This window comes from Cherax quadricarinatus, chromosome 18 (assembly GCF_038502225.1).
Source record: "Cherax quadricarinatus isolate ZL_2023a chromosome 18, ASM3850222v1, whole genome shotgun sequence".
Classification (NCBI taxonomy): Eukaryota; Metazoa; Arthropoda; class Malacostraca; order Decapoda; family Parastacidae; genus Cherax; species Cherax quadricarinatus.
In genome coordinates, this window is record NC_091309.1 from 19937429 (window position 1) to 19959145 (window position 21717).

A 21717-nucleotide genomic window follows, 5' to 3' on the forward strand; every position below is an offset into this window, starting at 1 on the left:
CAAAGAAATATGAAAAATATGAATAAAAATAAAAAAAAGAAACAAAACTGGAAGTGTAACACTTACAAGTGGCGGGGCACACACAACATATTCACTTATTCATTTTTTTTTTTTAGTAGATTCTTACAACAAAATCTTGCTGTGACTGATACGACAAAAATTGCTGGCAATAATAATGGTACACAAGTCTGCGAAAAGATCAGGGAATGAGACACTGCTGGTGTACGAAAAAAAAGACACAGAAATAAATAGGTAATTTGGTATACTGGGGTGGATATCACTGCATGAACTACAATGACAAATACTGGAGAATACAATGCTGAAAGAATATAAGATAAAAAAAAAAATGAATTACTTCACACGGAGTGACTAACTGGTACACTACACAATAATACATACTACAGACAGAGAGTAGCAAAAAAAAAAAAAAACACAGATAAAAATTATAAAAATGAAACAAGAGATGAGCGATAACACTGAAAAATATTGTAAAAATAATGAGTCAAAGAAACACTGAGTCTACACTGAAAACACAAGGCTTAGAGTACACAAGAAATTCACTGTAAATGTCTCACACACGTAAATGTCTTTAAATGCAGGAAAATGTCTCTAGAAAATTATCACTGAAGTCTGGAGTAGAAGACGGGATGACTGGTGATGAGGGGAAGACGTCCTGTGCGGTGATGACGCCTCCTACACTCACACTGTCGTCGTGAAGAAATGCACTTTCTCGGTGAACTCACATAACTGGCTTTATTGTTGGCGCTCAGCTACAATCTCTTGACCAATTATGTGAGCCAAAACAGTACTAGGACCCAGTACAAGGGTGCAAACAGCCACAGGTAGATGAGTGAAGAGTGTGTGGCGGGTGGGTGGTGGTGGGGGCAGAGGAACAAGCTGGCCCTGTGCGCTCTCACTGCCACGCACTTCTCACCACGCACAAGGTGGCTTAACTAAATCACAATGCCACAGGGATGATGAAGACCACTCTTACCAGCATCCAAGCACAAGCGATATATGAAACAATACTTCAGAGGAACTTGCGTGGCTTACTTCTCTCTCTCTCAGCTGGGTTGACTGACTGGCTTAACCCACGAGAATGGCTGACTGGAAGACGTGTAACGATGCACACAGCATGAAGGAGCAGGTGGATGACAGGAGACAGGCTGGATGGTAGGCTGAGGCAGGCTGACTAGCGTTCACTTCCACAGTCTGGCTTGGCTGGCTTAATTGCAAAATCCGGGTCAACCCCTCGGAGATTGAAGCAATTAGCACACGAACTAAGCCAGGAAGCTTGAAAAACGGCTGCAACAGGCTTGCAGGCTGGAGTACACAGGGTGGAGAAGAGTGAGGGTAGCGGGTAGCTGAAGGTGGCGGACGGTTCACCTTTGACCTGCCGGCTCCCCACAAACAGTCTTCTAACGTCTGAAATACCCTTAAATCCACGGCCACACCGGTGCCACCATTTGTCATGTGGGTTTTCGATACGTGGATAGGGTAAGAATACTCACGTAGGCTGGTAGTACGTATAATATAACGGAAAGTGTGGGAAGGCACCAACAGCCGACCTGCCTCTCTACTGGTACACTGGTTACTGGTAACTGGTTACTAGGAACTGGTACTACTACTGAGAAAATTAGGTCTCTCCAGAGACCTCACAAGCCCAGCTGAACTACATTACAAGGAGGGAAGAGGATGGAGAAGTCACTAGACCCCTGTTGCGCAAAAAAACTGTCCAGAAAGCTCTTGCAGCTCTAACTTCTACCACCCTGTACCACCATCACAACCCACAACCACCCTCTACCACCATCATTGCCACTACCACCCTGTACCACCATCATTGCCACTACCACCCTGTACCACCATCATTGCCACTACCACCCTGTACCACCATCATTGCCACTACCACCCTGTACCACCATCACAACCACCCTCTACCACCATCACTACCCCTCCTCTTCCACCATCACTACCACCCTCTACCACCATCACTACCACTACCACCCTTTACCACCATCACAACCACTACCACCCTCTACCACCACCACCACTTTCGTATTTTTCTTCAAACAAACAATGCCACATTGACTCCTGAATGTTGTGTGGGAGCCTTTGTGTACACCCGGCCACTCCTGGCTACATGGATGCGTTCCGTATGACTGATAAATCGTGAGGAAAATCACGAACCGCGAGGCTTTATTTTGACGAAGAAATTTGCTGAAAGTCGAAATTCACAAAGCGTGAGGCTCACGAAACTCAGGTGTCCACCATACCTTGAAATTGAGCTCAAAGTGGCGGAAATGTTCAATTCTTTGCCGATGTTCAAGAGTAAACAAATGATGTCACCGGCCAATATGTGTCCAACTAGCCAGTCTACGACGCAGTCACGAATGGATTGACATTATTTATAAAATTATTACAATAATGCAGTAGTCTGCATAACAGTAAATCTATTTTTTGTGTGAATAAAATTTCCAATTGGAAAGCAAGAGTAATGTAAGAGGGGCCTGGAGACATGACTAATGAACAGAGAAAATGTTATTTTAGTGCCAGGAATGTCTGCATTGTTTATTCTGGACCCTATTTTGAAATTGGCATCTTTTAAAATTTGTGTGAAATTGGCCGAATTGCCAATTTCTGGCCACTCTTTTGGTAGTTGAAATAGGTGAATGGGTGGTTTCTTGTACTCAGTCAACAGAATAAAAGTAAGTTTTTTCAGGTACACACAAATACAGTTACATAGATTATCATATATAGCAGCATATGTGTAGAGAACCTAGGATAACCAAAAAAAAGTCAGTGACTTATTTCCATTGGGGTCCTTAACCCTTTCAGGGTCGACAGGCCCTCTCCCAAACTTGTTCTCAGGGTTGAAAAATATTCCAAATTATTATTATAATCAAAAAGAAGCGCTAAGCCACAAGGGCTATACAGCGCTGCAGGGCAGGAAGGAAGCAAGGGCATCAGGGAGGTGGATGAGTAATAGGTTATGGATAACAGCGGGGCAGTGGATGGTGAAAGGGTAAAGGGCAGCAAGAGACTGAGCTAGAAAGGGCTGAGGGGAGTGCGTAAGGTATCGTCATCAGAGTTTGTGGAGTAAATCAGTCGTTGTCAAGAAGTCAATGAGAGAGTCAGGATTAAAGGAGGGTCCATCAGCAAGAAGGGAAGGTAAAGAGAGAGTAGTAGAACGAAGACGGCGTTGGAGGTAAATTCTGCGTGCTCATTGATAGAGAGGGCAGTCTAACAGAATGTGGCTAATCGATACTGGAACTTGACACTGCTCACAGAGAGGAACAGGGTGCCTCTCCATGAGATACCTGTGAGTAAGACGAGTGTGGCCAATGCGAAGGCGGGAGAGAGTGGTCTCCCAACCACAGCACTGATGACAAGAAGACGGCCAGTAACCTATGCTCGGTTTAATAGAATGAAGTTTGTTACCAAGCAGAGTTGACCAACGTTGTTGCCAACGGGCGTGAAGGTGGGTAGCTATTGCAGCAAAATAGTCCAGAAATGGAACACCTCTATAGGAAATTGGTAGGTCATGTACTTCTGACCGCGCAGCAGTGTCTGCCTGTCCATTGCCCTGTACGTTGACATGACCAGGGACCCAACAAAAAATAATATCTTTATGCTTGGTAGAGATACGGTGTAGCCAAAGTTGGATACGGAGAACTAGGGGGTGAGATGTATCAAATTTTCGTATAGCCTGTAGAGCACTAAGGGAGTCTGAGACTACCACAAATGATGACACAGGCATAGATGCGATACGAATAAGTGCTGCAAGAATGGCATACAATTCAGCAGTAAAAATGCTAGCCGAAGATAGTAAAATACAGTACTAACAACATAAAAAGTAGAGTAAAACATGAAATACCAAAATAAAACAATAAAATAAAGTCATTACAAAAAATGTTTTGTTGATATTCAGTAGTAAAGTTCGACTTAGGACCAGTTTCTCGGAACTGAACTCAGTCGTAAGTCGGATGGTAGGTGTAGTTTATTTTGTTTTTTCTACTTTTTTATTTTTTTAATATTTTATTTTTTCAAGTAACTTTTATGGCCTTTAAGACCAATATAAAGACTGTTTGGTAAATATTCACTCATTGTATACTACACAATAACAGCACAAACTTTGCTGTCATTATATTGTTTACAAAACGTGTTTACAAAAACCAACAGTAGAAAATGTTGTTTATTACTATTTTTCTATCATATATATATATATACACATATAGAGTCAATGGACAGGTTCCTGTAACTACAAGAGGTTCTGAAAGCTTGTAGTTGTATGGGGGTGGACTTGTAAATATGCTGAGTCACTGGTGTGTCTTGTGTCACAATGATGCATCATACCACCACTCACTGCTTTCCGCAACACATTCCTTTCTCCCCACAAACCTTCCTTCTTTCCTTCCTTTCATTCTTCCTTCCATCCTCTCATCTCTTTCTACCTACCTTCCTTCCTTTCATCTCTTCCTACCTACCTTCCCTCCTTCCTTCTTCCTTCCTCTCATCTCTTCCTACCTACCTTCCCTCATTCCTTCCTTCCTTACTTCTTCCTTCCTGTCTTTCTTCATTCAAGTAATTTTATGGCCTGTGAGACCAATGTAAGATATATTGAATGTATATTCACTCGTATGCAACACAGTAACCATACAGTCATTATATTGTTTACAAAACATGTTTACACAAACCAAGAATAAAAAAATGTTTATTACTATTTTTCTATCACATATATATATATACATATAAAGTCACTGGACATTTCCCAGAACTGCTACAGCTTCTGTAAGCTGGTAGTTGTTGTGTGGGGATGGACTTGTAAATATGCTGAGTCACTGGCATAATTAGTGTCACAATGACAAATAACACCATCAGTCACCACCCTCACTGCCTGTCGACTTCCTCCCCACCCCACCAACCCACATGGAAATAAGTCACTGTCTAATTTTTTGGGGTTATCCTAGGTTGATGGTCTCCTTACTTCCTTCTCTCCTTCCTTCCTCTCATCTCTTCCTTCCTCCCTTTCTTCCTTCCTTCAGGTTTCCAGGGCATTGCTTTTGGTCACAAACTCCTCAAAACCATGAAATTCATCTTCACTGACACTTCCATCTGTGTTTGAACTGTCACTTGGGAACAAAAGAGCCCCAATTAGCCGAGGAGTGAGGAGTTTCTTAGAGCTAGACATGGTGAACAAGGTGTAATAAAACGGCTTTCCCACAATGCACCACTGGGTCCCTGATTTTTTTTGTACCGCGCACACTGACCATGGAGACCCATTCTCTCACATTTAGGCATACCAGCTGTTTCCTGCTTAATTTGAGGCCGCTAGAATTTACGCGTACTAGTACGGCACCAACCCTGGTGCGTAAGCCGTACTAGTACGGCACCAACCCTGAAAGGGTTAAAGACTATCGTGTAGTTGATGGATTTTAACACATAATAAACCAGCTAACCATTTTGTATAACAAACCAGAAACAACAGATCTTGCGAGATCTGTTGTTACAAGAGTTGCACTGAAGAGAATGTTCAGTGCAACACTTGTATAAACCTTGCTAAATTTAAACAGCACTATAGAAGGAATACTAGCAAAATAGTTGAGTTTGGTAGACTGGAATGGTGAAATATGCCAAAAATAGGGTGTAAATTGGGTGAAATCACCAATGTGTAAATATCGCTGTTGGGTTAAGTGTATTCTAACCTAACCACTCTGTAATCCGGCAAAGTCACTAATCTGCCACCCTACAGGTCCCGATGATGTCGTATTAGTGATGGCCAACCTGTATAAATAATATCAGCACATTCGTGAATGCATAATAGACCCACCAGTTGGACATGTATTAGACAAATTATGTGATTTGTTTACTCTTGAATATTGGCTAAAATTGAACATTTCTGCTATTTTGAGCTCAGTTTCAAGCTATTTTCAGTCCTGAAACCAATCAAAATCATCTCTTATTTCTGTAATATATCTTCCATTCTATCAAATGAGGATAAGAAACCGAAAATACAACCATTAAAAGCACATGAAAATACACCACATAGTTTCAACCCCAAAAATATGTTTGCATTTTTTTTCTTATAATGCACTGCTTGCTGCAGGATTTTTCTTATATGGTGTACACTTATCGCTCTACTGCAAAGACACATTCTCTCATATCTAGGCCCAAATTTACCGCTCACAGTTTATATGAGTAAGCTGAGCTCATGGCACAGTCCAACGGCATGGACAGTGACCTCAAACCTATGGCACGGATGGAAGTGGTTAAAATAGTGACCTTGGGGCAGTTTTCGAGGGTGATTTGTATGATTTTATTTGCTGTTTCTTGATGCCAATTGATAGAGTGGAAGACATACTAGTGAAATGGTTAGTTTTAGTAAATTTTGACAATTCTTCTGAGGAAAGGAAGGGGTCCCCCCTACTTCTTTCCCAGTATGTTTTCTGAGTGTGTTAGGTCTGCTTCAGTTACTGGGACAAGCATTCTTGGTTATGGTTTACTGAGCTGAGAAGTAGGTTAAAACTTTGATCTTTTGTGATGATAGATTATTTTAAAAATGCAGGGCAAGTTACATAGGAGAGGTCTGGGGACATGATTAACCCGTAAACGGTCCAAACGTATATACAGTGGTCCCTCGCTTTTCGTAGTTCCCAGCAATCGTAAATTTCGCCAATCATAGGGTTATTTTCGTATAAACATGGACTCGCTTTTCATAAGTTGACTCGCGAGTCGTAATTCGTCCCGGACGCGTACCCACGGCGTGAGCTGTGGCGGCAGCCAGTCTGGCATTGTTTACCAGTGAGCGAAGGTCCCCTCACGTGCTCCAGCGAAATATTTCATATTATTCCATTTATATTTTAGTGCTTGCAAGTATACTAAATAAGCTACCATGGCTCCAAAGAAAGCTCCTAGTGCCAAGCCTGTGGTAAACAAGGTGAGAAATATGATTGAATTTAAGAAAACCATCATTGAACAATATGAAAGTGGTACAAGTGTGGCCGAACTGTCCAGGATGTATAAGAAACCCTACACAACCATAGTGGCCAAGAAAAAGGAAATCAAGGACACTGTTGTTGCAAAGGGGGTAACTATGCTGACAAAAATGAGATCACCAGTACTCGAAGAGGTTGAGAAGTTATTATTGGTGGGGATAAATGAGAAACAATTAGCAGGAGATACTCTTATGACTTCGATTATTAGTGAAAAGGCTAGGCAGTTGCATGAAGATTTGGTAAAGAAATTGCCTGCAAATAGTGGTGATGTGAGTGAATTTAAGGCCAGCAAAGGCTGGTTTGAGAGATTTAAGAACTGTACTGGCATACACAGTGTGGTAAGGCATGGTGAGGCTGCCAGTTCGGACCACAAGGCGGCTGAAAAATATGTGCATGAATTCCAGGAGTACATAGAGGCTGAAGGACTGAAACCTGAACAAGTGTTCAATTGTGACGAAACAGGCGTCTTTTGGAAGAAAATGCCAAAGAGGACCATCATTACACAAGAGGAAAAGGCAATGCCAGGACACAAGCCTATGAAAGACAGGCTGATGCTAATGCTAGTAGGGATTTCAAAGTGAAGCCATTACTAGTGTACCATTCAGAAAATCCCAGAGTGTTCAGGAAAAACAATGTTATGAAGAGTAAATTGTGTGTGTTTTGGAAATCTAATAGTAAGGCATGGGTCACGAGGGAAATTTTCGTCGAGTGGTTCAATGAAGTGTTTGGCCCTAGTGTGAAGGAGTATCTCCTGGAAAAGAAATTGGATCTCAAGTGCCTGCTAGTAATGGACAATGCACCTGCTCATCCTCCAAACTTGGATGACCTAATTTTCGAGGAGTTTGGGTTCATCACAGTAAAGTTCTTGCCCCCGAATACCACTCCTCTCCTCCAGCCCATGGACCAGCAGGTCATTGCAAACTTTAAAAAACTCTACACAAAAGCAGTGTTTCACAGGTGCTTGACTGTGACCACAGACACTCACTTGACCCTAAGGGAATTTTGGAGAGAACACATCAGCATCCTCCATTGCATAACCCTTATAGGTATGGCTTGGGAGGGAGTGACTACCAGGACTTTGAACTCTGCCTGGAGAAAATTGTGGCCAGATTGTGTCGACAAGAGGGATTTTGAAGGGTTTGGGACTGACCCTGATGAGCCTGTCTGTTGTAAAATCAATTGTGGCACTGGGGAGTTCCATGGGGTTGGATGTGAGTTTGGAGGATGTGGAATTGGTGGAAGACCACAACGAAGAGCTCACCACTGAGGAGCTGCAAGAGCTTCAGCAGGAAGAGCAACACATCGCATCTCAGAATCTTGCTGCAGAGGAGGAGGAAGAGAGATGGAAGAAGGTGCCTTCTTCAGAAATTAAAGAGATTTTTACTATGTGGGGTAAGATGGAAAGCTTTATGGAGAAACATCACCCTAACAAGGTTGTTGCAAGCCATATTGGCAACATGTACAGTGACAAAGTCTTGGGCCATTTTAGGGAAGTGTTAGAGATGCCAGAAACAGAGCTCTCTCCACAGTTATTTTGCGAGACAGGACTCCATTGACTCTCAAGGTGGTCCTAGTGGCATTAAAAAACAGAGAAGACAAGCAACCCCAGAAAAGCAATTGGTACCTGAGGTGTTGCTGGAAGGGGATTCCCCTTCCAAATTATAAACAATCCACTCTCTCTCCTCCTCCAGTCTCCCATACACTAAGAAGAATCTCCAATAAAGGTAAGTGTTATGCTGTTAATGTTTCATTCATCATTTCCCATTGTATTGTTTATGTACTACATGTATATTTCATGTAAAAAATTTTTTTGTTTTAATACTTCTGGGTGTTAGGAATGGATTAATTGTATTTACATTATTTCTTATGGGCAAATTGATTCGTAAATTGTAAATTTCGTTTATAGTAACGGCTCCAGGAACGGATTAATTACGAAAAATGAGGGACCACTGTATACGTTTTTACCACTAGTGCCCCAAACGTATATATAAGTTTTATTTGTCATTCATTCAACATTGGCACGATAAGCCTGAGTCGCCTAGACATGAGAGAATGGGTGTGTGCACTCACTGTGCATCATATTAAAATAATTGGGGATGCCTGGGTACCATATGCTCTTTTTTCCTATTAAAAAAATGTTTTTTTTTCTCAAAAAAGTTGGGGCACTACGGGAGAGAACGTATATATACATTTGGACCGTTTACGGGTTAATGAACAGAAGGTTGTGTTGGTAGCTAGAATGCCTACAATGTTTGTTTTGGACCCTGTTTTTCAACTAGAATGTGTTGAAAATAATGTAACATTGGCCAGATTATATGTTTGTTTCTTTATGCAGTACCCTTTAAAATACAAGTAACTTCCATCTTACAGGAAGCAGAACAAAGAAGACTAGAACAACAGGATAGAATTTCCCGTCAGAAACTTCCAGTTGCTCAACCACAGCCTAAGTCATCACAGAATGTGTCACCACAACAAACCTCACATAATTCAACTCTACCACAAATAACAAGTTACCCTCCTACACAGAACACATCTAATTACACTCCTCAAAACTCATCCTCCACATACTCAAACTATCCTCAGTCCCTGAGAAATCCTTCACCAAGTCAGAGCTGCAATAATAATACCACCACCAGTAGTTGGAGAAACCAGGCCACCACTTACCAACCTCACATACCATCACCTGCGCCAAATGGTGACAAAGCTCTTCCAGATTCAATTATTCATAACCTAACCCAAAGAGTTAACAACAAAAACAGCAAGAATACGTACACAAATGCCAGTGGCAGGTAAGTAATAATACACTGTATATTGAAGTCTAAGAATTTCCATTATGAATAATTTTTATTAATTTTCCAAATCTTGCATGAATTACAGGTGTATATATTTTACTTAAGTAATAGTCAAAAAATATATGCATGAAATATTTACATTTATAGCTGATGTATATTCAAATTTGTGACTATACAGTGTACTATATTTATTTGAAATGTTATTTTTTGCATAATTAGATTGGGAAATAACTATGGCAGCAACAGTTATCGTGATGAAAACTACCATGACTACATGAATGCAGATGCTTTGAGTGTTTCTCATACACATGCCCCACTTTATCAATCTGGGATGGGGCCTGGCCAGCCATCCCCTCCTACTTCTCAACAAGAAGCCAACTCTGCAAAAGATCAAAGACTGCTTAGTGTCTCAGGAAAAAAGAAGTGCTCACATTGCTCTGAGGAGTTAGGTTTGTAATTTTTTATTTTAATAGTTATTCCAAGCATTTTATGCTGAAATGACATAAAGAGTGGAAATTGATTTATGCTAGTTATATAAGTACTTTTCATTTCAGGTCGGGGAGCTGCCATGATAATTGAAAGTTTGCGACTGTTTTATCATATCCCATGCTTCAAATGTTGTGTGTGTGGCATACAATTAGGCAATGGGTCAGCTGGTGCTGATGTGAGAGTACGCAATCACAAGTTACACTGCCATAATTGCTACTCTAATGATGAAGGTAAGCATTTTTGCCCATGAACAGACACTTCATTTTAGTATACCTGGAAAGGGTTTCGGGGGTCAACGCCCCCATGGCACTGTCTGTGAGCAGACCAGCTACCGGTAATATACACAGTACGTACTTAAGAAGGGGTTTGCCAAGAAGTAACCATGCTTATATAAACCACAAACTCAGCCTGCAGTAAGTATTGGTATTCTCTTTTATGAAGAGAAGATATTGAAAATTAATTTGCCATCACCTGTATAGGCATTAGATAAGCATTTTCTCAATTTATTCTTAATCATACATTTTTCCAGTTTCTGTGTTCCTCCTTTTCATTTATTAACCCTTAAACTGTGGCATAGCAGGAAAATAAATTTCTTGTGGCGAGATTTTGAAAAACAATAATTTTTTCTTGCATATTGAAAAAATGCATTTTCATAAGTCAAATAAGACTCGGTGGAATTAAAAAAAAAAAAAAAATTTTGCAAGTGATATTTACATATTCCAATTTATTGATGTCAAATTATTAGTATTATTTTTCAGTTTTTTATTTTTTTAATGTTTAGCACTACATACACTAGTTTCTTACATTGGATGTATTACGAGGTGTCTTAGTACTTCGAACATGGGGAAATGCATAGCCCAACATTGCTCCAATGGAACATAAGAGTATAAATTGATGCAAATAATTGTTGTTTATTACTAAGGTCCTCCATCACAAATCCGGCATCATTGGGACCTGTAGTGTGTCGGATTACAGAATGGTTAGGTTAGAATACACTTAATAAAATTAACCAACTTAACTTACACAAAGATCATTGAACATCAGCAAAAATCGAACATTTCCGCTACTTTGAGCTCAATTTCAAGGTACTTTTTGTCATGAAACCAAACAAAATCATATCTATTTCTGTAATATGTCTTCCCTTCTATCAGATGAGACCAAAAAACGAGAATACAACCATAAAACCATACAAAAATATACCGCAAAGAGGCGGCTAATGGCTGAGAAGTGAACTCCCTTATTTATCATCCGTTTTTTTTTTTTCATTTGTGGTGTACATTGAGAGCATCTTTCCATCATACATTGACCAAGTTTCAGTAAGATAGCCCAACAAACAACTGAGAAAAAAAATATTTACCAAAAATCATATATGACAAGCCCAAGCCAGGTACTGGAAATTAGTCACTTTGTCTGACTTTTTTGGGTTATCCTAGGTTCTCCATACATATGCTACTATGTATGATAATCTATGTAACTGTATTTGTGTATACCTGAATAAAATTACTTATTTACTTCTATTTTGTCGATTGAGTACAAGAAACCGCCCATTCACCTACTTCAACTACCCAATAAAGTGATCAGAAATTGGCAATTTGGCCAATTTCACACAAATTAATATCAGTGCACTAATGAAAGAATATTAGACTCCCAAGTTGACGTGTATTGGACGTGTGGTGTGATTTGCTTACTCCTGAACATTGGTAAAAATCGAACATTTCCACTACTTTGAGCTCAATTTCAAGGTTGTTTTCATTGCGAAACTAATAAAAATCATCTCTATTTCTATAATATGTTTTCCATTTTATCACGCTAAGACCATGAAAACAAAAATACAACGATAAATACTATACGAAAATACACCTCAAAGTCGGCGTTTTATTAAAAAAAAAAAAAGGTAAGTTTTTTCCTCATTATGCACTGCGTGCTGCAGGGTTTTTTTTGAGGTGCACACTGACCCATTCTCTCACATGTGGGCCTACCAGGTTTCTCCTGCTTGATTTGAAGCCGGTAGAATTATTGAGTATACATATGTCCAAAACACTGGCTCGTAAGACGTACATATACGACCAAAACAGTCAAAGGGTTAAAATACTGTAATGCTCCTCAAAGCTTACAGAGCAAGTCATATTAGCACAAAAGATAGTTACATCCTCTCTTGACCACTGACCTTGAGAAAAATGTGATACAGTACTGTAATACTTAATTTTCTGCAAGACTTCACTTGCTTCATGTATATGCATTATTTCCTTAAACCTTCATTAATAATGCATCTATCAAGGTTTACTTCTTACATAAATTACACCTATGAATTTGTGTCCCACTATACAGTAATGCTCTTATACAGACAAATTGATGAATAAGACATGCAACACTTGGATATCTTTATTGACAATAATGATAACCAAGTGTTGCACATGCCTTATTCATCAGTAATATTCTTGTAATTTCGGTCCCTGTATTCTTTATTTGTGAACTGCAGAATGTAGACATATGATGGCTTGTATATCCTAAAGGACATACCCTTTTACACATCATTTGTGAAACATATCAGCAAGACAGCATGTTTTATAATCATTGAAGTCCCTTTGCTTAGAGCACAACACTGCATCACTCAATATGGGTTATACTGTAAATGTCCTGAAAGGATATAGCTATTCTTTGCTTTCCTCTTGAAGTTTTAAGGTTAACTTTAAGAAAAAGAAATTTGGCAACCACAACCTTAAAAATTGTTGGTTTATTCATCAGGAAAGCTTTTATTTACTTTTACCTTTTTTAACTCTCCGGTGTACTAGTACATACAAATTTTCGTGCATTCAAATACACCACCTGCTAATATTTTTGACCTCTGCTCAACTGACTGATCAACTCAAGTCCTTTCAAAGTTCTTTCTTGAAAGGTCTAACTGTATACTTTGCACATTATACTTTACTGTATAAATTCCACAAAGGTTTCATATTAACTTTGGTTTGTTTACATAGAAACACAGGTTAACACTACCAGAAATATCATTATTATTATAATCAAAAAGAAGCGCTAAACCACAAGGGCTATACAGCGCTGCAGGGCAGGGAAGGAAGCGAGGGTATCGGGCGGCAAAAGGGGGGAGGGATGATTAGTAGGTTACAGAAAACAGTGGAGCAGGGGATAGTGTGGGGATAGAGGGTAGCAAGAGGTTGAGGTAGAAAGGGCTGAGGAGTGCTAAAGGCATCATCATCAGAGTTTGTGGAGTAAGTCAGTTGTTGTCAAAAAGTCAATGAGAGAGTCTGGATGAAAGAAAGGTCCATCAGCAAGAAGGGATGGTAGAGAGCAGCTGAGCGAAGACGACGTTGGAGGGAAATTCTGCATGCTCGTTGATAGAGTGGGCAGTCTAACAGAATGTGGCTGACCGATACTGGAACCTGACAATTCTCACAGAGAGGAGCAGGGCGCCTCTTCATGAGATATCCACGAGTAAGACGAGTGTGGCCAATGTGAAGGCGGGAGAGTAGTCTCCCAACCTCGACACTGATGACAAGAAGACGGCCAGTAACCTATACTCGGTTTAATAGAACGAAGTTTGTTATTGAGCAGAGCAGACCAAAGTTGTTGCCAACGGGTGTGAAGGTGGGTAGCTATAACAGCAAAATAGTCCATGAATGGAACACCTCTATATGAAACTGGAAGTTCATGTACTGCTGACTGCGCAGCAGTGTCTGCCTGTTCATTGCCCTGTACGTCAACATGACCAGGGACCCAACAAAAAACAATATCTTTATGATTGGTAGAGATATGGCGTAACCAAAGTTGGATACGGAGAACTAGGGAGTGAGGTGTATCAAATTTTTGTATAGCCTGTAAAGCACTAAGGGAGTCTGAAACAACCACAAATGATGACACAGGCAAAGATGCAATACGGATAAGTGCTGTAAGAATGGCATACAATTCAGCAGTAAAAATGCTAGCCGAAGACAGTAAATGCCCTCGCATGACGCTGTCCAGAAACACTGCTGCGAATCCGACACGATCAGAAGACTTGGAGCCATCTGTGTACACTGCGATGGCATGAGAATGAGAGTGGAAGTGGTCAAGAAAAAGAGAGCGGGAAGCTACCATAGCCAGTTGGGCTTTTGAGCAAGGGAATGAGAAAGAACAGACTCGAACAGCTGGAACTTCCCAGGGGGGCAGGGAAAAGTGAGATGCTACATGAACATAGAAAGGTGGCAACTGAAGGGAAGACGAGCGAATGTAGGCGAAGAGAAAAGGGACGGCAAACAAATAAAGAATGTCTACTAATATCGGTGACTATTCTATAAATGGAAGGATTGCGGAGATCATGAGAGCATACATAGTAGCGAAGGCAATAGGCATCACGGTGATCGGACAAGGATGGAAAATTTGCTTCTGCATAGAGGCTCTCAACGGGAAGAGCGAAAAGCACCAAGGCATAAATGTAATCCCTGATGATGGATGGAATTAAGGCTAGAGAGAGTAGCAGGAGAGGCCACTGAATAGATCTGGTCACCATAATAGTTTCAATAAAATGAGGACTGAATGTAGGGGAAGGAGAGTTTGACAATCAGCTCCCCATGAAAGATGAGCAAGGGTTTTAAGGTTCAGCCGGCTGTGACAAGTTGCCTTCATAGAGGTTTCCAGGATAACCTGCAGTCAAAGAGAAGGCCTAGAAACATGACTATCACGTTCAGGGATACGTGAGCCATAAAGGTACAAAGGATGATCGGAAATGACAAAGTGTCTTGTGAAAGTAATTTGGCGAGTTTTGGTACTGGAAAATTTAAACCCATGCGTGGTGGCCCAATTAGAAACACGGTCGACCACATGCTGGAGAGAAACTGTAATGAGGTGACAGCGCCTGCACAAGCAGTAGCGAAGTCATCAACATAGTGAGACAACCAAATATTGGATGGAAGACTAGAGGCCAAATCATTTATAGCAAGGAGAAAAAGTGTTGTACTCAAAACACATCCCTTGGGGACACCTTCAGCTTGGACAAAGTCTGGGGAGATCACCTTATTAACCCGAACACAGAAATGTCTGTCAGTTAAAAAGTTCTTAAGGAAGGATGGTAGATTGCCTCGGAGGCCTAAGGAGTGGGCTTGGGCCAAAATATTATACCTCCAAGTTGTGTCACATGCCTTCTCAAGGTCAAAAAATATGGCAATAACTGAGTGGTTATTCGCAAAGGCATTACAAACATGCGTATCTAAGCGTAGTAGGGGTCTATGGTAAAACGGCCCTTACGAAAGCCATGTTGACTAGTGGAGAGACTGTTGTGTGTTTCTAAATATCACATTAAACGTCGATTTACTAGACATTCCATCACATTGCAAACTGCACTGGTAAGAGCAATGGGACGATAGTGGGAGGCATCATGTCCCGTAGTACCCGGTTTGCGGAACGGGAGAACAATGGCAGATTTCCACAGCTGGGGAAGAACTCCTTGTGACCAAATAAGATTGAAGAGGTGTAAGAGGACTGCAAGGGCTGACTTATGTAAATGTTGTAACATCCGAATATGAATGTCGTCAGGCCCAGCTGCCGATGATCGGCAAGCTGAGTGTGTCACCTCTAGTTCTTGAAATGCAAAAGGCACATTATACGGTTCTTCTTTGAGAGAAGAAAAGCCCGAGGGTGCTAACTCTCTGGCAGACTTTGAGGAAAGAAACGAGGGGCATAGATGGAGCCCCTGAGAAATACGGATCAGATGATTGGCAACATCAAGAGGATTTGCTATATCAACACCGGCAACCCACAGAACGGGAGCCAGGTCAGGAGAGTATTTGCTACTCAATTTCTGCACTTTTTTCCAGACTGCACTCATAGAGGAAGCAGAGGTGATGGTGGAAACATAATCTCACCAGCAAGTGCGTTTAGCGTCACGAATGACACGGCGAGCGACCGCACGCTTCTGGTATGTGCCCCACGCAGCGCGTTTCAAACGTCCTGCACGAGCACATGCAGGAGACCAAGGCATGCACTTCTGAGAATGCCTGCCCGAGGTTTGGGGTATAGAATGAAAGGCTGCGGTTAAAATGGAGGACGAGGAGAGATGTAAAAGCTCATCAATGGAGGACGAAGAAGGAACCTCACTAAAAGTAGTTAGTTGTGAGTAAAGGTCCTAATTTGCCTGATCAAATTGCCAGCGTGGGCTATGGAGAGGTGGTGAATATGAAGAAGTAAGAATGATTGGAAAATGATCGCTGTCATGCAAGTCCGGGAGAACAGACCAGGTGAAGTCTAGTGCAGTAGAGGAAAAGCAGACTGAGAGATCAATGCAAGAGAGAGTATGAGTACGAGGATCAAAATGGGTTGGAGTACCTGTATTTAAAACATGGAGGGGGTGGGAAGCAAGAAAAGCCTCCAACTGAATGCCACGGGAATCACAGTGAGACCCCCCCAGAGGAAATGATGGGAATTAAAATCGCCAAGTAACAGAAGTGGTGGTGGTAAGGACAAAACAAGAAAGGCAACATCTGGGATAGACAATGCTCAAGTAGGAGAGAGATACAAAGAACAGAGTGCATACCACCTATGCAGGTGGATACGGGCTGCTGTGTAATGCAGCGAAGTATGAACAAATAGCTGATGGTACGGAATATCAGTGCGTAGAAGGGCACTTTCATTAAAGGTCCCATCACTAAAAGGATCCGAAGAATACAATAAATTATAGCCTGTGATGGGATAGATAACTGCAGAGTGTAATTTTGGTTCTTGTAAGTAAACACCAACAAGGAAAAACTGGGAGAGCAACATCTGAAGCTCACCTCGATTACCCCTGAGGCTGCATATATTCCACTGTAAATAGACCATGATTGGCAACGATAAAGATACTAAAAATCCGCAGGTAAGGGTACCTGCAGACTAGAGGGGTTAGAAAAGTCCACATGCGGCGGTAGCGGAAAACGTTCAAGCAGCGAAGGAATGGTGCACTGTGAAGAAAGGAGTTGCTCAGATGGAGGAGAGGAAAGAGAAGGAACAGGGGGTGGATCAGTGTCCATTGATGGTTTGGTCTCTGCAATATATTCAGAGATAGCTTCAAATGTTTCAGAATTCAAAGACATCACATCGGAGACAATATTGGAGATGGAGGGTGAGTAAAGATTGGAACCGTAATGGACTGTACCAAAGTAGGGGTGGACGAAAGGGTGGAGGGAACTGGAAAAGAAGTGTGGGAGGGGATTGAAGAGGCAGAAACCTGGGAGGTGGCAGAAGAGGAAGAAACTGGGGAGGGGACAGAGGAGGAAGGCACAACACGAGGAGGAGGGTGAACCTCCACACTTGTAACAGAGCCAGTGAGAGGGAAAGAATTAGGTAGAGACCGGGAATGTAAAATTTGGAGGTGGAAGAAGTGAAGGAGGGGTTAAAGAAGATTTGAGCAATAGAGATTTTTTGGACTTCTGAGAAGTAGAGGGACGATTGGGAGGTGGTGTTGTACGAAGTCTTGTTGATATCGGGGCTTGCGAGGGAGAACACGAAGAAGTGAGAACAGACTGAGGTGTTGAAGTAGGGACTTCTGAGCCCAGGACAGCAAAAGAATTAGAGACAGAAGTGACTATGGGACCGTAGAAGCGGGGGGACGTTTAGAAACACGAGAATAAAAAATACGGGGCAGTCTCCCTTGGAGGCACAGTTGAGAAACTGCCATAGAATAAGGGAGACCTTCAGCTTCTTTGAGGCAATGGATTTCTCGCTCATTTAAGTAGACCTGGCAATGGTGAGAGTACGAAGGGTGAGCCTCATGACAAGGCAAGAGGGAGGCCGACTGCAAGACGTATTAGAATGGTTGTCAGCACCACAGACTGGGCATTCGGCTATAGATCTGCAATATTTCGCTGGGTGACCAAATTGCCAGCAATTTCTACACTGTTACGGTGTAGGGATCACCTTTTGAACTTGTAACCGATGTCCTGCTACATAAACAGAGGACGGGAGTTCACGGTTGTTGAAAGTTAATTGAGCCACATTGCAAGGGTATCGTCTCCGCCCGCGGGCAGGAAGGACATAAGTGTTTACCTTGAGGATTGGGAGATCTTGGAGTTCCAGCTGTTCAAGAAAGTCATTGCCACATGCCTGAAAATTCTGTTGGACTATGGTATGGGGCAGAATGACAGTACCACTACAAAAATTGAGGGAATGATGTTTTTCGATAGTGACAGGAATAGTATCGATATGTGAAAGAAGAGAAAGATCATGAGCTTGGGTAGCATTCTGAACAGTGATGATGTGCATACCACTCTTCAGAGCATGAAAGGAAATATCTCGACCAACATGGCAGAGGAGCGCCTTGCCAATATACTATGGTCGGAAAGATAGGCAATCGAGGAAGTGGTTCGTAAAGTAAAGAATTTAGTCCATTGTGCATTCCGAAACTCAGCATGGAGAGGGAGTGCTTGATGTGTTGATATTTTCTGAGAAGAACGTGGTGGTTGTGAAGTATTATCATCAGGCAATTGTCGTTTAGGAGTGGGACCGGAGTTGGTCTGACGTGAAACGGGCTGGCGATTTGAAAATTGCTGCACCGTAGAGGGAGAGGCTGGAAGAATAGTCAAAGGAGAGCAGAGGTCAGATAAATCGAAGTAGTCGGTGGAAACCCCGGTACCTGAAGCGGGTGAGGAAACAGTACAGGGGCATCAGGAGTATCCGAAGAGTGATAAAAAAACGAGGCAGGGTCAGAATGGGGTGTGGTATCAAGAAGGGGCCTGGGGGTACTAGGTTCATGGACTGGGTTCTCCATGGTTAGGCTGCTACTTTTCTTTTTTGTTTTTAAGAAAAAAAAAAAAAAAAAGAATAGTTCCCAGGAGAAATGAAAAGGCCGGAAATCTCCCTTCGCACCCAAGAGGACTTCAGCACCGCAGATGCAGCATGGAACCCGTGCCATACCCTACCCTTCATGCCAGTAAACCAGCAATCCGGGATAGCAACTTCACATCTGCCGAGTTACCTCAGTGGACAAAAGAGAGGGCTGCCGGATATCCGTCACAAAGCATACCTCCTTCGGCCACCACCCCTGGAATCCGAAAGGTGGCTTCCAGAGATACACCCGTCGCCCCAAAGCCACCCTCCGGGATACCAGAGGGGGATTGGGACATCCCCAGGCGATCCAGATTCCATGGCAAACTACGCCACTGCCAAGAACCTCAATGGAATGGGATGGACCCCGGTACCCTTTCTCCTACCTAGGAACTAGCGCACTGTGGGAAAAATCCCAAAGGCCAAAAAGAGGAAGGGCCAAAGGGAGGGGTGGGGAGGAGGGGATAGGGAAGGGGGGATTGGGGGTAATTAGGTTTGGTCTGAGGAAGGAGACCAACAGCCTCTTCACCACACTAAGGAGCTCCCCTTGAAGACTACCAGAAATAGTCCATTTCATTAATTGTAAAGCAGTCTTTTTGCATAATTTCAGTCTTTAGTCCCCTCAAGGGAGGTTCCTTGATGTTGGTGAGGGGCTCTTGATTTAGGGAATTGGATCTGTGCTCCAGTTCCCCAAATTAAGCCTGAATGCCTTCCACATCCCCCCCCCCCAGGCGCTGTATAATCCTCCGGGTTTAGCGCTTCCCCCTTGATTGTAATAATAATAATAATAATCAGTCTTTAGTGACAGTCACCACTTTTTTCATGTTACATAGATGATGTTGCATAGAAAAAGTTTGAGAGAATTTTAGACCTGGATACTGTTTTGATGTTAGCGGTAAAAATTTTACACTAATAACTATTCATAATAGCAACTGATATGGTAATTAAGAGTTGATTATCCTTACATTATCTTGTGTATCTATTGAAGACCTTTCAGTCTTAACTTTATAAGTGTATAACTTGGGGTTTTGACATAGAAACACAAGGTAACACCAAGAATTGGCTATTAGTTATAAATAGCTAATTCCTGTGCATAATTACAGTTTTTAGCAATGAAATCAACATTTTTTCTCTCTCAAAAATTTCTATGCCTAATTGATACTGTTTTATAGAAAGTTTTGAGAGAATTTTAGATCTGGATGTTAATGTTTATCACTTGTTACTCTTAATTGAATAGAAATTGATAATCCTTACATTATCTCATGTATGTATTCTTATTTCAGGGATGAAGTTCAGCAAAGTATAGCATCAACACGTTAAAATGATGAAATTTTTAGTTGTCTCTGGTGCCAAAACCTTGAGGCATGTCACGAGAGACATGTCACAATGAATAATGTGTATTTTATACAGTTTTGTTTTGAGTGTATTTTAACTTAGAATGAATCATAATTATAGCAAAAACATACAAATATTTTTTTGTTTGCCGATGTTGAATGTACTTTTGTCGAGTCTGGCAGTATTGTTTACTGACAATAGACTAGTGTGGAAGTGTACAAGAATGAAGATTTCATAGTTTATATGAAAACTTAGTAAGGTCTAGTAGGAAATAGATCTTGTGAAAGTTTATAAAAACCTCTTTTGTTGTTGGTACATAGCTATATGTAGGCAGCTAGGAATTCTACTTAATTTATGTATAAACAATTTGCACAATCAAATATAGTAAAGCTGTACATTATATATTGTAAATAATAGTTTAATTATAAAACTAAGTCATTATAAGTAAATAAGTTGAGTTTTATAATGATTTAAAATAAAGGGTTCTTTATAAATGAATCTTGTACTGTATATTGATTTATTATAATCTTGTAATTAAAACAAGTACTTTACAGTGACTTGTTTCTATCTTCCTTATTATTCAATATTTTTTAATACAGGTGACCCTCAACTTGCAAACATCTTTAATTGTGATGCACACCTATGACTCGAGCACTTACAAACCACTTTGTCTTGCATCGACTTACAGAAGAATAACTCAATATTATGGCTAGACCAATTCACAAAAGCCACACTTCGGAGAAAAAGCTTTAAGTTACATTGTCTTGAACCATTAAGTCTCAATTGAGTAACAAAATTGGGAGACAGGTTGGTTTGGTAATAAGGGAGAGAAAGGAAATCTAGTAAACTGGCCTCTCCGATATAACAACACTTGTCCTCTATTTTGAATTAAACACAGAGGGGGAGGAGGGGTTGCACTGCTCATTAAAAACCAATGGGGATTTGAGGAAATTGAATGAATGAGACTAGAGAAAGGGATTACACAGTAGGTACAATTCAGTCTGGGGTGGACATAAGGTAGTCATTGCAGTGATGTATAACCTGCAGGAGGCCATGAATGGAATATGATAAGAGCAAACAGAGCAGTGGTGGCCACGTTTGCTGAGGTAACCATAAGAGCTCACACGAGTAGAACAAATTATTATAATAAAAAAGAAGTGCTAAACCTTAAGGGCTATACAGCACTGCAGGGCAGAGGTATCAGGTGGCAAAAGGGAGTGGGATAATTAGTAGGGTACGGAGACCAGCGGGGCAGTGGATAGTACAAGGGTAGAGAGTAGCAAGAGATTGAGGTAGAAAGGGCTGAGGAGAGTGCGAAAGGT

The 21717-nt window shown here is 41.3% G+C and overlaps 1 protein-coding gene across 23 annotated transcripts in view; it reads left to right on the forward strand.

Annotated features, from left to right (window-relative positions):
* Window positions 1-20948, forward strand: part of LOC128689428 (uro-adherence factor A) — an 828046-nt gene extending 807098 nt beyond the window's left edge. For all 23 annotated transcript variants that reach the window (XM_053777700.2, XM_053777698.2, XM_053777703.2 and 20 more), the window contains 4 exons: window positions 9363-9781; window positions 10004-10233; window positions 10339-10503; window positions 20344-20948. In XM_053777700.2, coding sequence (XP_053633675.1) covers window positions 9363-9781; window positions 10004-10233; window positions 10339-10503; window positions 20344-20366 — 837 coding nt within the window. In that variant the 3' untranslated portion in view covers window positions 20367-20948. The remainder of the gene's footprint in view (window positions 1-9362; window positions 9782-10003; window positions 10234-10338; window positions 10504-20343) is intronic.
* Window positions 20949-21717: the final 769 nt, after the last annotated feature.